General features: G+C 45.7%; 1 protein-coding gene across 1 annotated transcript in view; it reads left to right on the top strand.

Moving 5' to 3' along the window:
• The window catches only part of LOC121858969 (discoidin domain-containing receptor 2-like), a 137,312-nt gene extending 121,674 nt beyond the window's left edge, over positions 1-15,638 (top strand). The window contains exons 17-19 of the mRNA XM_042355630.1: positions 1,563-1,704; positions 4,485-4,634; positions 9,347-15,638. Of these exons, the coding sequence (XP_042211564.1) occupies positions 1,563-1,704; positions 4,485-4,634; positions 9,347-9,496 (442 nt within the window). The 3' untranslated portion in view covers positions 9,497-15,638. The remainder of the gene's footprint in view (positions 1-1,562; positions 1,705-4,484; positions 4,635-9,346) is intronic.
• Positions 15,639-16,741: the final 1,103 nt, after the last annotated feature.

Below are 16,741 nucleotides of genomic sequence, written 5' to 3'. Positions count from 1 at the left end.
GTCAATACCATGGCACTACTACCAGGCGAGAACAAGGCACCAATACCAGTAGACACAAATCGTATTTCATTTTGACATCAACACGTTGTTGTTATTGACCTACAGTATTGATAATATTATTTCGTCCAATATTTAAAGTAACAGTTAACAGAAGTTTAGTTTAGAAATAACAACAACGGTCATAAAAATTGGATGATAAAGACAGTAGTAGTAGTGAAGCAAGTTTTAATCACGAGAGCTTCTAGTTGCTACTGTAAGAAAAGTTTAATTATTTAATACCCAATAATAAAAAGGTTTTGAAAGTTTCTATGTTTCTCGGTCTGTAAAATTTCTTCACATGTCCATTGAATAAAATAATAGTGACATCAAATACTTTTTTTTCTATCCATGTGTTTAATTTTCTAAAAGTTTCTGGTTAGACACAATTCCTTTTACACGTTTCTATCTATTAAAAAGTTTGTCTTATTTGTTACCAACTCGTGACTCCAGAGGTCCGTTGAATAAAAGAATTATCTGCTGAGTGGATTAAGTCGTCGTGTCGTCGTGTGATCCACCAGGGTGTTCACGTGTGACCTCCTTTAATATGCCTGGTAGAAAAACTTTTTAACAGCCTTCAGAGTTATAAATTCTCCCCAGCTGACATTTGCATAAAACGGGAGGAGGTTTTTAAGCTGGCCGGCCAGTCTGTGTCTTGGTGTGTGTGTGTGTGTGTGTGTGTGTGTGTGTGTGTGTGTGTGTGTGTGTGTGTGTGTGTGTGTGTGTGTGTGTGTGTGTGGTGTTTGTGTGTGTGTGTGTGTGTGTGTGGTGTGTGTGTGTGGTGTGTGTGTGTGTGTGTGTGGTTTGTGTGTGTGTGGTGTTTGTGTGTGTGTGTGTGTGGTTTGTGTGTGTGTGGTGTTTGTGTGTGTGGTGTTTGTGTGTGTGTGTATGTGTGTGTGTGTGTGTGTGTGTGTGTGGTGTGTGTGTGTGTGTGTGTGTGTGTGTGGTGTGTGTGTGTGTGTGTTTGTGTGTGTGTGTGTGTGTGTGTGTGTGTGTGTGTGTGTGGTGTGTGTGTGTGTGTGTGTGTGTGGTGTTTGTGTGTGTGTGTGTGTGTGTGTGTGTGTGTGTGGTGTTTGTGTGTGTGTGTGTGGTGTTTGTGTGTGTGATGTTGTGTGTGTGGTGTTTGTGTGTGGTGTTTGTGTGTGTGTGTGTGTGTGTGTGTGTGTGTGTGTGTGTGTGTGTGTGGGTGTGTGAGGTGTGTGTGTGTGTGTGAGGTGTGTGAGGTGTGTGTGTGTGAGGTGTGTGTGTGTGAGGTGTGTGTGTGTGTGTGTGTGAGGTGTGTGTGTGTGTGAGGTGTGTGTGTGTGTGAGGTGTGTGTGTGTGTGAGGTGTGTGTGTGTGTCAAACTCTGCCTAACTTGACTCACTTGATGTCATTGTATTTACTTCTTCTATCAGGATCTGCCCGGAGGTGGAACATCCAGCAGTGTTATTCATCCACTTGGTGTTACCTGATCATCCAGCAGTGTTATTCATCCACTTGTGTCACTTATCTCACCCACACGTGCTCCCTGTCTCCGTCTCACAGGAACTGCCTGGTGGGGGCGGGCCACATCATAAAGATCTCAGACTTCGGCATGAGTCGTAACCTCTACTCCGGCGACTACTACAGGATTGAGGGCAAGGCGCTGCTTCCTATCCGCTGGATGGCCTGGGAGTCCATACTGTTGGTGAGTGAGTGAGAGTCCTCTGTTGTGATTTCAATACATTTTCTGAGGACTAAGAGGGGTGGGTCTGGTAATCCAATGTTTTGAGAGTCCATTTTTATTCCGAGTCCATATCGCTGATACTTCATCATTTCGTAGAGTCCGTGGATGTTGTTAAGAGTCCACCATTCTAGGATGTTCATCTTGATAGTTGAGTCCATCATTCTAAGGAGGTTTCTGGCGAGTCCTTTACCTGAGGAGGCTGTCAGTCTGTGGGTCTGGGTGACGTCTTATGCCTCAAGTTTCGGTACAGTCTGACGAGTCCGTGATGAAGGCCGCTCGAGTCTTCTTGGTGTTCAGTGTCTCCCTTCCTCACCTGACTGATGACAATATATCGCGCCTGAGGGATGTTTCTTCCTGAGGATCTGTATCCAAAGAGTTGAAATGTTGGCATTGGCATTACCTTTCATAATTACTTGAGGAAAATTGTAATTAGTTTTGCAACGCTAATTACTCAGCACCTGTGATTTTTCGATGACTGATTCAAGTGAGTGAATGCAGCCACTGACAGGTTCTTAGTTAAGCGATATAAAAAAGTATTTAACAACAACTAGATCTTGACACTATCTACGACCAGATGAAGGAGGTGAAGTCTATCTACGTCAGGTACAGTTGTGGTGAAACGTCTACAGGTGTGTGATAATGATCTTTAACTCGTAGCAACTAAATAGTGTGCAGAGAATTACAACACTAGCCCGAAGACAACGAATACCATTTTATTATTTAGTTATATTTTCAAGACCATTAAAAATTCACAAAACAAGGAATTTATCAGACCGAAAACGTCAAACAAATACTTTGAAATTCAGTCGACACTTCAGCATATGATATTTTAAAAGGCTCCTGATATCTGTTCATTAACTGTGTTGTATTTTGTGAGTGTGTTGCTCATAAAGACCTCTCACAACTCATCACTACCTGTGTCGTCGTAGAAAATTGAAATTGAAACAGTTAATTAAGGCAGAAGGTTACATATATAACTTGTACAATCCAGTAGTGGTAATATGAACAAGCCTGAACCTTTTGAGTGTTGAAGCTCTCTTGTCACCGTCCCTCACACCTTGACTTAATATTTACACAGCATGAAGTACAATCTGAGAGACAGCGAGAGTAAAGATGTTTGATGTCCGGAATAAAAAACATGAAAACATTTCGTACAGTGTGTGTGTGTGTGTGTGTGTGTGTGTGTGTGTGTGTGTGTGTGTGTGTGTGTGTGTGTGTGTGTGTGTGTGTGTGTGTGTGTGTGTGTGGGGACCGAAGTGAGGTACTGATGGAGAACAAGACACCTTTACAGCCCGAGAGACAATAATCCCAGTGCCACACACTCAACACACTCAAGTAGTATCATTTTGCATCAGTTTTGTTACAGGCCAAAGTTTGTGGGTATAAACAATTTGCCTGCGATACAACTTTTGAATAATTACCTGAAAATGTAATGTGGTATTTACTGTTTACAAATTTGTTTTCTGCTTTGGTTGGGGAGACACTCAGGTTGTGGCCAGTCTGCACCTCCCTGACACCACCACCTATCAGCTAAAATTGCGGACGGCGAAAACACAATGCCAGTGAGAATAAAGTAACTTGCATTTACTGTATAGTTTCTGGCGTGAGAAAACATTCCAACTATGAGCATTCACTCACTGGTAAATAAAAGTTGTTTTCGGTGAAGACTGTGCAGACATTATTACTGTTTGTCGCTGGGCAAAGAATAAAGTATGTTTTTGTCATCGTATTAGCTCCTCCAGCTTCGTAATTATAAATCAGGAACACAGGTGAATGGATGGATATAAAAATAATAAGAGACGTGAGGTAGGCAGCGTATACGGGAGACATACACCACGCGTCCCCTTCAGGTGACAGTCTTGTGAAATAGTCGTGAACATTTCTAGGGAGCAGGTTGTGTATGTGACGTGTAAGGACCTCCAAGTCGCCTCTACACAACTCCCTCGGCGGCAATTTTGGCGGTAGAGTCTCCGCCGTCCGCCCGCTATAGTTACCCCTCACTAATATGTCAAAAGAGGTAGAGGTGTGACACTACTGGGAGCTGTGTGTAGTAGTGGTGATAATAGTGTTGGTGGTGGTGGTGGTGGTGGTGGTGGTGGCGTTGGTACTGATGGTGAAGGTGGTATTGATAGTGGTGGCGATGTTAATGTTGGTGGTGATGATGGTCGTGGTGATGGTAGTGGTGGTGATGTCTCTTGTCCAAAGCTTGGCTGGTTCGTTCTCGGGGCCACCCTCCTCGTTCACCCAGCAGTACTTGGCTAACTAAACCCAGTTGGAGGAGTGAAGGATTTCTGTTAACGTGCCTTCCTACCCATCTCTGCTCGCCCCTCTCACTCCCTCTCTACCCTCCCCCTCTTAACCTCCCACTGCCCCCCCCCCCCATCCCTCTCTCCCTCATTTTCTCTTATCTCTCCCCCTCTCACAGCCTGGTCCAGCACGCCATCTCCGGGTTAAGCAAAACCTCATTTATTATCGTGTCCTGGGCCTCTTCCACCCTCCCTTCTCCTTTCTTCCTTCCTCCTTCCTTCCCCTCCTTCCTCCTTCCTTCATACTGTGACAGTTTCGGTTCAACATTAATGACAGGTGAGGTGGTTGTGACAGACAGGTAGTGATCACGTTAAAGACGACACTAACCTAACCTAACCTACCCTACCCTAACATACCCTACCATAACCTACCCTAACCTACCATAACCTACCCTAACCTACCCTAACCTAACGGCAGTCATGGTCGTGTTTCAGGGGAAGTTCACGACGAAGAGTGACGTGTGGTCGTTCGCGGTGACGCTGTGGGAGATCCTGACCATGGCGCGAGAACAACCCTACGAGGACCTCACCGACGACCTCGTCATCGAGAACGTCTCCTACATCTATCACAACGAGGCCAGGAAGGTGAGAGATGGGGGCCAGGGAGGTGAGAGATGGGGGCCCAGGGAGGTGAGAGATGGGGGTCCAGGGAGGTGAGAGATGGGGTCCAGGGGAGGTGAGAGATGGGGCCAGGGAGGTGAGACGGGGGGCCAGGGAGGTGAGAGACGGGGCCAGGAGGTGAGGAGAGGGGCCAGGGGAGGTGAGGGAGGGAGAGAGAGGGGCCAGGAGGTGAGAGATGCCAGGGAGGGAGGGAGAGGGGCCAGGGAGGTGAGAGAGAGAGAGAGGGGCCAGGAGGTGAGAGAGAGGAAGGAGAGAGAGGGGCCAGGAGGGAGAGACGGGGCCAGGGAGGTGAGAGAGCCAGGGGACGGGGCCAGGGAGGTGAGAGAGAGGGGCCAGGGAGGTGAGACAGGGGCCAGGGGAGGTGAGAGACAGGGGGCCAGGGAGGTGAGAGAGAGGGGCCAGGAGGTGAGAGAGAGGTGGAGGGGGAGAGAGAGAGGGGAGAGGGGAGAGAGGGGCCAGGCCAGGAGGTGAGAGAGAGGGGCCAGGGAGGTGAGAGACGGGGGCCAGGGAGGTGAGAGAGACGGGTCCAGGGGAGGTGAGAGAGAGGGGCCAGGGAGGTGAGAGTCGGGGGCCAGGGAGGTGAGAGAGGGGCCAGGGGAGGTGAGAGAGGGGCCAGGGAGGTGAGAGAGCCAGGGAGGTGAGAGACAGGCCGGGGCAGAGGTGAGAGCCCAGGGAGGGAGAGGACGGGTCCAGGGAGGTGAGAGAGAGGGGCCAGGGAGGTGAGAGACGGGGGCCAGGAGGGAGAGAGAGGGGCCAGGAGGTGGGAGAGAGAGGGGCCAGGGAGGTGAGAGAGAGGGGCCAGGTGAGAGGAGAGGCCAGAGGGAGAGGGGGGCCAGGGGAGGTGAGACAGAGGGGCAAGAGAGGTGAGAGAGAGGGGCCAGGGGGAGGAGAGAGAGAGAGGGGCCAGGGAGGTGAGAGACGGGGCCAGGGGAGGTGAGAGACGGGGGGCTAGGGAGGTGAGAGAGCCAGGGGGGAGGAGGGGGGGAGGTGAGGGGAGGAGAGAGAGGGGGCAGGGAGGTGAGAGAGAGGGGCAGGGAGGCGAGGACGGGGGCTGGAGGCAGAGAGGGGGCCTAGGAGGTGAGAGAGAGGGGCAGGGAGGAGAGAGAGGCGGAGAGAGAGGGAGGGAGAGAGGGTCAGGGAGGTGAGAGAGGGGGGGAGGAGAGAGGGAGAGGCGAGAGAGGAGGGGGCTAGGGGAGGTGAGAGATGGGGGCCAGGAGGTGAGAGATGCCAGGTTGGAGAGAGAGAGAGGGAGAGACAGGGGGCCAGGGAGGTGAGAGAGAGGCCAGGGAGGGGGGAGAGAGGGGCCAGGGAGGTGAGAGAGAGGGGCCAGGAGGGCGAGAGACGGGGCCAGGAGGCGAGAGAGAGGGCAGGGAGGGGGAGAGAGGAGCCAGGGAGGAGAGGGGCCAGGAGAGAGTGGGAGAGAGAGGGGCTAGAGGAGGCGAGAGACGGGGAGGAGGGAGAGGCAAGGTGAGAGAGGGGCCAGGAGTGAGAGAGAGGCCAGGAGGAGGTGAGAGAGAGAGGGGAGGAGGAGAGAGGGGCCAGGGAGGTGAGAGAGAGGGGGCCAGGAGGTGAGAGAGGCGAGAGGGTGGCCAGGGAGGCGAGAGACGGGGGACCAGGAGGCGAGAGACGGGGGCCAGGAGGTGAGAGAGAGGCCAGGGAGAGAGGCCAGAGAGAGAGGGGCCAGGGGAGGCGAGAGATGGGGCCAGGGAGGTGAGATGTAGGGGAGGTGGAGAGAGGGGCCAGGGAGGTGAGAGGGGAGGGTAGGAGGAGAGGCGTGGGGAGAGAAGAGAAGAGAGGCGAGGAGAGGGTAGAGAGGAGGGGGGGAGAGAAGAGAAGAGAGGCGTGGGGAGGGTAGAGAGGAGAGGCGTGGGGAGAGTAGAGAGGAGAGGCGAGGAGAGGGTAGAGAGGAGAGGCGGGGAGAGAAGAGAGAGAGGGGAGGTGGGTAGGCGTAGAGGAGAGGCGAGGAGAGGGTAGAGAGGAGAGGCGTGGGGAGAGAGAAGAGAGGCGTGGGGAGGGTAGAGAGGAGAGGCTTGGGGAGAGTAGAGAGAGAGGCGTTGGGTGGGAGGGTAGAGAGGAGAGGCGTGGGGAGGGTAGAGAGGAGAGGCGGGAGGGTAGAGAGGAGAGAGGTAGAGAGGAGAGGCGGGGAGGGTAGAGAGGTGTGAGAAGGAGATGAAGGAGGTTGAGCAGGAGAGGGGGAGAGAGAAGAAATTGTTGATGGCGAGGAAACAAAGGAGAGGGGAGAATAGGAGAGATAATAGAGTGGTGTGTGTGAGAGATAAAGATAAGAGTGCCTGTGGGAGATAAGATAGAAGTAGAGAACTATGTACAGAGTGTTTAAAATATTAGGATGGGGAGACTACAGGTGAGAGAGGACTACAGGTGAGAGAGGACTACAGGTGAGAGAGGACTACAGGTGAGAGAGGACTACAGGTGAGAGAGGACTACAGGTGAGAGAGGACTACAGGTGAGAGAGGACTACAGGTGAGACGTAAGACCAAGGAAAGAGAGAGAATATGGCTTGTTGAAGTTAAAGAGTTAAGTCACTATATACAGTAATCAAGACAACAACACTGCGGTGAGTTAATTTGTGGTTCTCAGCGTTATTTTGAGAGTATTGGTGTACAAAGGGAGTCAGTGGCTTAGGTAGAGGTATAAGGCTACACCAAGAGAGACTCGATCTGTTGGATGAGAATGAAGTTAACACGGAGAAACAAGGTACCGGTCAGCGCGCCAACTACCACATATCTGGCAGTGATTCCGACTCAAGACACACATCACCAACAAGCAAATGTCATTAAAATCAAAGATAATTCGTCAATTGAGAAAGCGAGGAGAGAAATTACCCTTAAACCCCTGTCTAGAGGAGCAACAAGCTGTGAAGCCCCTGAAGACTGGCCAACCTTGTGTCCACCACGTAAGTTATCAAGTCCACCTGGCGGCTCAAGACCACCTCATGACGTAACAGCAAATACGTCAAGCTTGTTTACCCAGCGAGCCTCTCAATGAACACCAACCTCACTGAAACTCGTCGCACCTGTATGCTGGACCTGACACTGGGAGAAGTCGAGGTCTCATCACCTCATTCTCAGGCTATCTTAATGAGGTTTTACTGTATAATTCCGTGAGGCTGGTGTGCTGTAATTGTTATCACCGTAAATCATACAAATTAATCATAAAAACAATTTTAGCACACCAGCCTCACTGATGAGGGATCTGTTAACATAATGAACTTCACTCTATACTGTACACAGCTAGGAACCAGAAGGATAATCATCGACGCAGTTGTCACCGGTGAATACTTGGCCTCAAGCATCCCCGACAACGGCGAGTCACCTGATACGACGAAATGATAGTGTTCCGCTGTGGTAAGGTGGGGGTAAATGTCTGGCCTGGCTGTGCCACACGTCGTCTTGCAGCTCCAACTAAGCCCCCGGACCCTCCGTATACACCTCCACCACCAACCTCACTCACCACTGACAAGATCCATCTACAACTTCTTGAAGATGAAATCACCTCATTAAACACCCAGCTGACGGACCCTAAGGCAATGCAGGAACATTTGGAAATACAACAGGAAAGACTTAAAACAACAAATAAAAAATGGCAAACTCCGGAAACTGGCTGAATCCGCCATTCGTCAGAAAATGGAAGCAGAAGAGTATCTCAAGAAGGACGGACATGATTGAGGACGACTGATGAAGATGGAGAAATGGAAACAAACAATTCCCACGAGCACGAGCTGAGGCAGTAAGTTATGACCATGGTGAGCAGAAACATGAGCCAGGACACTCATACGACATGAGCCAGGACACTCATACGACATGAGCCAGGACACTCATACGACATGAGCCAGGACACTCATACGACATGATCACTCGCCAACACGAATTCCTTTGCCATCACTTTGCCGCTACTGCTACTGACTCCTCTTACTCTAGAGCAGCTCACGTTTCTCTCCTGGAATATACACGGCCTCATCGGCCTATACTGTTACGTCCACACTCATAACATGGACGTCGTTCTTCTACAAGAACCGCTTGTGAGAGGCGCCCAGATTCACACCCTAAGCTTCTTCCTGGATATGTCATGTATGCCTCACCCATTCAAAACGGCCCCATAATCTACATCAAACAGTCCCTACAGCACAAACTGGTCAGAACGAGACGCGAAAAGGTCACCCAATGTCAACTCCTACAACTCAACGTGGCGGCAGTCACATTCATCTCTGCAACGTCTACGGTCACGGACAAACCATGAAGCCTGAACATCTCCCACTGATAAGTTAACACTATACACGGGCGATTTCAACGCTTGTCATCTGATCTTCACGACCCCTTGGCAGAAGTAACCCTAAACCTGCCGTAGAATATGTTGTGCCTCTGTGTCAGTCTGAACAAAACATAATACATTTTTTTTAATTGTGTGCAGAACCACGTGTAAAATTGTTATTCTTTACTAAAACCTGTTAACTAATGACTCCTGAAATAATTTAATTCACCCATTACACGTTAATGGGTTCGGTTTTTTTTCTACTTTGACGATCTTTACGCCAAACACAAACCTTTTCTTTTTACCGAAATGCTTCCATTTTTTCTTCACATTTTTACAATAGTTGTACCTAAATTCTGAACTCTTACCTCAACCACACATTAACCCCGTGTCTCCCCGTATACCAGGTGCTGCTGCCTCAGCCAACAAACTGCCCCAAGGAAATCTACGACCTGATGCGGGAGTGCTGGAAGCGCTCCGATGCTGACCGCCCAACTTTCAGGGAGATCCACATGTTCCTGCAGCGAAAGAACCTGGGATACTCCCCTGTTACCTGAGACCTGCTAGACAACCTCCGAGGTGGGTGTATGCCCTCCTCCCGGAGGTCTTTAGCCAGCTTCGGGTGGGACTTGTGCCTCAGTTCCCGGAGAGGTCGCCGAGAGCCGCCTCAAAAGGGGACGCCACACGCCCTCTCCGAAGGTGACATGAACCAGCTGGAAGGGGGGCATCTCCTCCCGACGGCTACACGTCGGGGCTATGCCAGCTTCGACAGGGACGTGTCACGCTACAGCCGCAGCCTTCTCTTTCGCTCTTATGACGGCCGACAACATCGACATCAACTTTGAAAAAGAAAAGACGAATGTAATTTCTTAAAATTTGCTACAGTACAGTATGTCAGTATGGAAGTTATACTCTTTGTGTGTAATTTTCGTTATAGAAAGTTAAGCAAGAACAATGGTAGTGGAAGCAGCTATTTATAATAAGTGACAAACTGCCTGCATCATTGGTAACAGTGACAACTAGCTCATAATTGGTAAGACTGACAAGGCACCTTTTTTATTGTCTATAAGATGTTGTGTATTTGAAATATATATATAGATATGTATTAACCTCAAATCGTCATTGCTTGTCAGTGTACTTACATCCAGGTGAGTCTGTGTGGCATAAGCGTTATACAAGCGTAATAGAAAACTTATATATATATATATACACAAAATACACACCAGATTGTGAATGTGATCTACATATTCTAGTCGAAGCTATTAATGGTGAAATATTCAAACAGCGGAAATGTTGTGTACACATTGGACAGCTGTTACATGAAAAGTGTCATTACAATGGTGTTATACTCCATGGTAGTAGCCTCCGTGAGAACACTTAGTGGTTCTCTGTACATAAAACCAACACAATAACCAAGGTTCGTATCAGTGGCTAAGAGGTTTTTTTTGTGGGTTTGTGTTTCGTTTATACATTACTGCTTCACATATTTGTATATATATAATACTATACCTGTATGTATGTTTGTATAAAAGTTTTATTATTGTACATATCAAGAAACAAGAAAGTTTTACAGTTGCATTTTCAATCTTTTAACTGCGCCTAGTCAGAGAGACTTTTTACAAGCTGCCTCGTTGTGTATGTTTGTTTACTATTAATACTACTATTACTACTACTACTACCTGTACAGGAGTTAGTCGTGCTGGTAGCAACACTCGCTATTGACTTGGGTTGAAATCCTACTTGTGGGTTGGGGTCACGACACAGCATAGCATGAATGCCCCCCCCCCCCTCTTTATTATCACTATCAGCTCTCACATTAAACGATGGTGTGAGTTAATACACACAGCACCACATCTACAGCTTAGTAGAAACACAAGACTTTGCTGTAGTTCTTATAGGCATTTCAGCGTGTTGTGTCGTGAGCACACACCACTGGGAACTTTTAAAGTATGGCCTTTGTATCAAGCGTCTTGTGGTTCCAGCGTCGTGTCTGGCATAGCGTACATAATTTTCCTCAACTAATATTAAATAACCCTTCTTCTGTTGACCTTCTGTGGAAGTTTATGTTATCAAATTTGATTGCATTGGCATCGAATTAATATATATTATAAAAAATATATAATTTCAGACTTGATTTTGTTTCATGATGATAGATTTTATATAGATAGATATATTAATGATAGTTATCCGAGCAAAAAATATTGAGAGCATTACGATAGTTATTTCATGTATTTACATAAGCAATCAGTAACAAAACCTACAAGTACGATAACGAGGTAAAGATATCCAAGAGCTGGACCCTGGGACAAGGTTCTTAAAGATTCATACGTAAATTTCTCCACTTCTTAGTAATAACACGCAAGTTGGGTGGCCTTTTGGCAGTCAACTTCGCTCCGCTCTTTTAAGGGACCCAGTTAAACGCTCCTTACATCTACTGGTATTAGGGAAAAGATGAATTTAACGCGCGAATTTTTGAAGACCTTGGCCGAGATCATTACTACTACCCCTGAACAGTTGAACTCAATCACTGGTGTGTGTGTGTGAGGCCAGAGACCTCTCAACCATGTATGTGCGCTTGGTCCTATGTCTCGCCCGCTCCAGCCTGCCCCTACCACACTGGCTACCACTAGCGTTCTACCTACACATTACTTAACGAAATAAAACGTGAAAATAATGTTCTGTAAAGGATATAAATTGTATGTATTAATATTAAGCATGAGAGGGAAGGTTACGAGGGTAATTATGGAAGGAAAATTAGAGGAGAATGAAAAGACGGGAAGGAACGATGATAAAAGACATAACAAAAGGAAGAATGGGAGGATCACTCTCTCCTTGGATGATTCAGCTAGTTTACGTTTGTGGGTCTACCAATATCTCGACTCTGCTTCCTTGGAATATAAAGGTAACTTACGACTTTATAGAACACCGTCTGTCACTACTGGCAGCTGCAGTATACACGAAGAGATTAATAAACTAATTAAGGAAGCTTCACAGATCAGGGTGTGTTTTTTTTAATCAGAATATTTGATACATAAGCTATTAGGTAACAGTGGTGAAGGTGGGTGGGACCAAGGCGGAAGGGCTCGTGTGTTTCATGGTTTCTTTTGCAGTTTACTTTACATTAAACGCAGTGTATAAGGGCAATAGGCAGATGTTAGGTCTGTACATAATACTATTAGATGTTTCATAAAACTCTGGAAGTCATTTGTTGACTTAAGAGTGGACACCTGTGAAATGCTATTATTAGACTTAGTTATTATACTATGACATGATAAATACGAATGCTACTACGATATAAACTTACGGTTAAACTTTAATGTTTCCTGTGATAAAGCTAACCTTATTGCATCGTGTCTGCGGTAGGGGGCAACGAACCTAACAACACTTATTTTTCGTCACACGTGTTTCTTCACTATGGCACAGGTTCGTCTCTTACCACCATTACTTTACTACAGTTATTCCTCCTCCTCTACCACTACCTTCTCCCACTACTTCACCACCAGATGAGTTTCTTGACAGAGAAAACGTACATAAGGTGTTCTTTTTAAGGGGTACACTACTTAATACTTCTGTAGTGGGAGTATGCTGCGGCAATACCTAAAATAAGAGATGTTTCTCCCAGTAGTGACGCGTGGGAGACAAATGAGTTCTTTTTGTACGAGTTACCCTTATTTTTTGCACTCAAGATTTTTTGTACACCTTACTGTTTACTGCTAATCAGCTGCGGCTCGTTAGTCAATTGATTAACCACTTGACATTTACTGACTCTCTGATCAGGTGATGACTTAATGATAGGATGTTGTCTCGGTGATTATTTCATTGCTTACAGATCAACTGAAGCCCCGGTAATCAACCTGTTGATCCGCCCGGTGATCAGGTGAGGGTTTGGTGATCAGTGTAGAGTGAAGCAGCATGGCGTGTTTCCCCCCCTCATGGCTACTCTGTGTCTTACTGTAATATACATCTGTCAGTGCCGCTTTTCCTGCATACTATCTCTACTGCCAACCACGTGATAAACCTCCGCACAGGCACCAAGTATAGACAGTGGCTTGGGTTCAACATCATGATCGTGACAGGCACAAGTAACGGTGCCAAGTTCAACCCGTGACATCATGGCCAGTCACCATGATGATGAAAAAGGCTCAATTAGTAACGGTTCCAAGACTATTTTAATGGTGTCATAGCGCACCATACTACCATGAGTTGCTCTACGTTACCATATTGGTACCATGCACCTGGACTTTAGATCACTACTTAATATGGCATTGAAATCGCGGGGCATTACCTATAAGGCTTTGAATTCATTTTATTTATTTTTGTGATAACAAAATATCGTACTCTCGAACGCCTGCCGCCTCTCATGATACCTACACGTTTATTAAAGGTGCTTCATCCGTGTATCGTTATTTGAATCACTTAGTCAAGATGAATCGCAAACTCTTAAACAGTAAAGTCACATTCTTGTAAAAGAACAAGAGGCAGGAACAGTCGGCAGCCTGAGCAATGATTCACTAGACCTTGGAGCAGTTGGCAGCCATGGTGGTTCAATTTTCATGCTTGATGTTTGCGATTTTTTTTTTTTTTACTGTACGTTAAAAATTCTGAAGGTCATTTTCGACATGCTCAGATGATGTTAAAGGTTGTGTGTCTTCACAGTTCACTTATTAATAAATGACAGGCACCGTTTAAGAGTCCGGCATGATGACAATCCCCGCCTGTGGTAGAGACTCGTAAAACCAACGTGGATGGCACCAGCAGGAGTGTGACTTGGAAAAGATTATAGTAGGTTAAGTGAATGATGGCATGGGCAAGTTATTGTTGTTAATCTTCTGCCATATTTGATCTACAAGAAGCCGTCTCCTGTCATACGTTGGTTAATAGTAGGATTATCTTAGTCACACACACTGGCCAATCATAATCATTGTCACACGCTAGCTATCATCCTGAAGCAGCAAACGCCTCTTTACCGCACGATAAGTTGGCTGGGTTGCAATAATTAACGAAACACTTTAAATAGCACCTAAATCTTGCAAGAGTTCTAAAATTATAAATTAAAAAAGTATTTCCTGAGTTCATGAATTTTTCTCTGAAGGGCTGACCTACAACTCTTCATCTTGCAGGGTGCAACTTTATTGGCTTTCTGAGCATGTAACGTGTCGCTGTTTTCATTCAATAATTATAGTAATACAGGGCAAGGTTCAGGGTCGTCCCATCCATCCGTGCTTCAAAGGGGGACTCATGGGTCGTATTGTGCAAGTTACCAAGTTTGTGTAAGTTTGCACTGCCAGGAAACTCCAGTTGTGACTTTGTCCTGCACACTGTCTCCTCAGTCGTTATGTTGAGGAAATTCAATCAACTGGGACTTGCTTGTGTTGCAAAGGAGTTCCCTAGTTCACGTTGCAAAGCAGAAGTCTTCTAGTTTATGAGTAGTTAAAAACAAGACGAAAAAATATAAAAAATATTACTGAAAGATTCAACTCCCAATATTATGAGTTTTTTGTGCCTTGTTATAAAAGACTTCTCCTCACAAGTTGCTTTACACTTTGCCTTATATCTACAACACGTAGTGACAGTCCAAGCCCTTGACGTGTGGCACGGTGTCTCAGCTTCTAGTTCATCTAGGTGTGAAGTGAAGTGTGAGTGTCAAGATGAGCACTTCTGGTTCATCTTGGTGTGAAGTGTGACTGTTAGGGTGGGCACTTCTAAGTTCAACTAGATGTGAAGTGTGTGGTTGTCACGTTAAGACAAACATCTTGACAAACTAAGGACGCTATTGGTTGTCGATACAAACAGCATTTCTGGATGTTCTTGGTGTGATACTTGTGGATGGCGTTAGTGCCACGTGTACATAATACCGAGGTGCATAATCCTAGAAAAATCCTACTGTAGTAATAACATCTAGAGGACTCTGCTACACCTAGAAGAGATTTTCTTGTCTGATCTTCATAAACGTTAAGTTAAACTATACATAAACTGCCATGGTTTAAGATTACCTCGACCAGAGACTGCCAAGTGTGTGATAATGTAGAGAGGAGTGTGGTGAATATGTAGAACATCTCGTAATACTGGTGGTGGATGTGACGACCGCTGGAAGCCTTGCCGACAGTGTGATTCACTGATGAACCTTTACAGAGTAATGTGACCAAGATTAAACATATATACAAATGTCTACACACACACATATATGTATACATACATGCACGTATCTATACATATGTATACATATATCAGTGGGTGAAGTAAGATACTGCTAACCGTGAGTCTCGATAATGTGGGGCAACGATAAGGCTGAGAATCAATGCTGGAAGCTCTCAATAAATACTGTATACAAAAATCTTCTTATATACTCGTAAAAACATCAACCATAAAACATAAAAAATTATTAACAAATTACACTTAAAACAATAAATAATATAAATCTTCAAACATAACGATAGTGAGGTACTGTAGAGCAGCAACCTAACAATTATTCTGAGCCCTATCGCGCCCCCACGAGCCTCAGAGACAGTTAGCGCGCGGTGTGTGGATGATTGACTTTGTACCATAACCGGGAGGTGTGCTATCGTGATTCGTAAAACATATCTCATTTTGTTGTGCCTGCATTACGACGGTGTCCTTGCAACATTTTCAATATTGCTACTCAAGTGTGCGAAGTGACTGTACATACATGTTAGAAATAAAACTATGATATTTTTGTAATTGTTGTTGTTTTTCTTTTACCCGCCTACTTACACGGCCTAGGAAACTTTATGGTGTTGTTCATATTTGTTCATTTATATCAGCTATTTCTATTTTTTCCCCTCACGTGGTGGCCGGGAGGAAGAGCAGTACAGACCTTCCCATCATTTGCTCTCATTCTCCTTAACTATTATATCATACGTGTTAGGGTACAGTGCTCCTCTTCTACAAGGCCGAAAGAATTCCTTCCGCTGTACCCCCATTCTCTCTCACACACAGGTAAGGTTAACCAGATCATTAAAATGTTCAACAATGTTCAAAACTGTTCAACAATTTCTTAAGACTATCAAAGAAGATAACTTTTTCATTAGTAAAATGACCCAACTCTCCACTACAGAACTCATGAACAATATGGCTGTGACATAAGTTCTTCCTCAAACAATAGAATATTTAGTTACCTTACCAATTATTATAACATTTATCATAGGGCTTCCATATAAATGTTGTTAAAATGGTTTTCAGATTGACACAACAGGTGGCTATTTCTCTACCACACACACACACACACACACACACACACACACACACTGATCTCTCAACTGTGTGAAATCTAATCTTCTTGTGATGTATACAACTACCAAGTGTAAATATTTTGCTAGTCCCAAGTTGTTGTAATAAAAAATTCTGCACGTAGACTAAAAGACACACAGGTGGTTAACATTAATTTCTATGCTCGCTTCACTGAAAACTCGTTGTAAGTAGTCAAAAGTGACTCTACTAATTCAAAACCAACCTCTTAGTGATCTAAATTGCAACTACTCAAAACCACCCAGTCAGTAATCAAAACTAACCTTGACTTAAAAACTACTTTGTCACCACGGTCAATACCGAACCAAACTGAACCTAGTTACTCAAAATCCATCCCATTAGTGGTCAAAACTGTACCTAGATCCTTATATGAACGATGGTTTGAACAGCACACAGGTCTAAGGATCCCGAATCATGCACCTAAGTCGAGAGCACTAATACCACGCTAAAACATATCACAACATACATGATGAAGAATATAGCTGTTAAAGGACTGATGTTTACATAGCTATGCATCAAGGGAAATTGCAGACGGC

This window comes from Homarus americanus, unplaced genomic scaffold (assembly GCF_018991925.1).
Source record: "Homarus americanus isolate GMGI-L3 unplaced genomic scaffold, GMGI_Hamer_2.0 scaffold7217, whole genome shotgun sequence".
Taxonomy (NCBI): domain Eukaryota; kingdom Metazoa; phylum Arthropoda; class Malacostraca; order Decapoda; family Nephropidae; genus Homarus; species Homarus americanus.
Note: the sequence above shows the minus strand (reverse complement) of the source record. Positions and strands in the feature narration are given on the sequence as shown.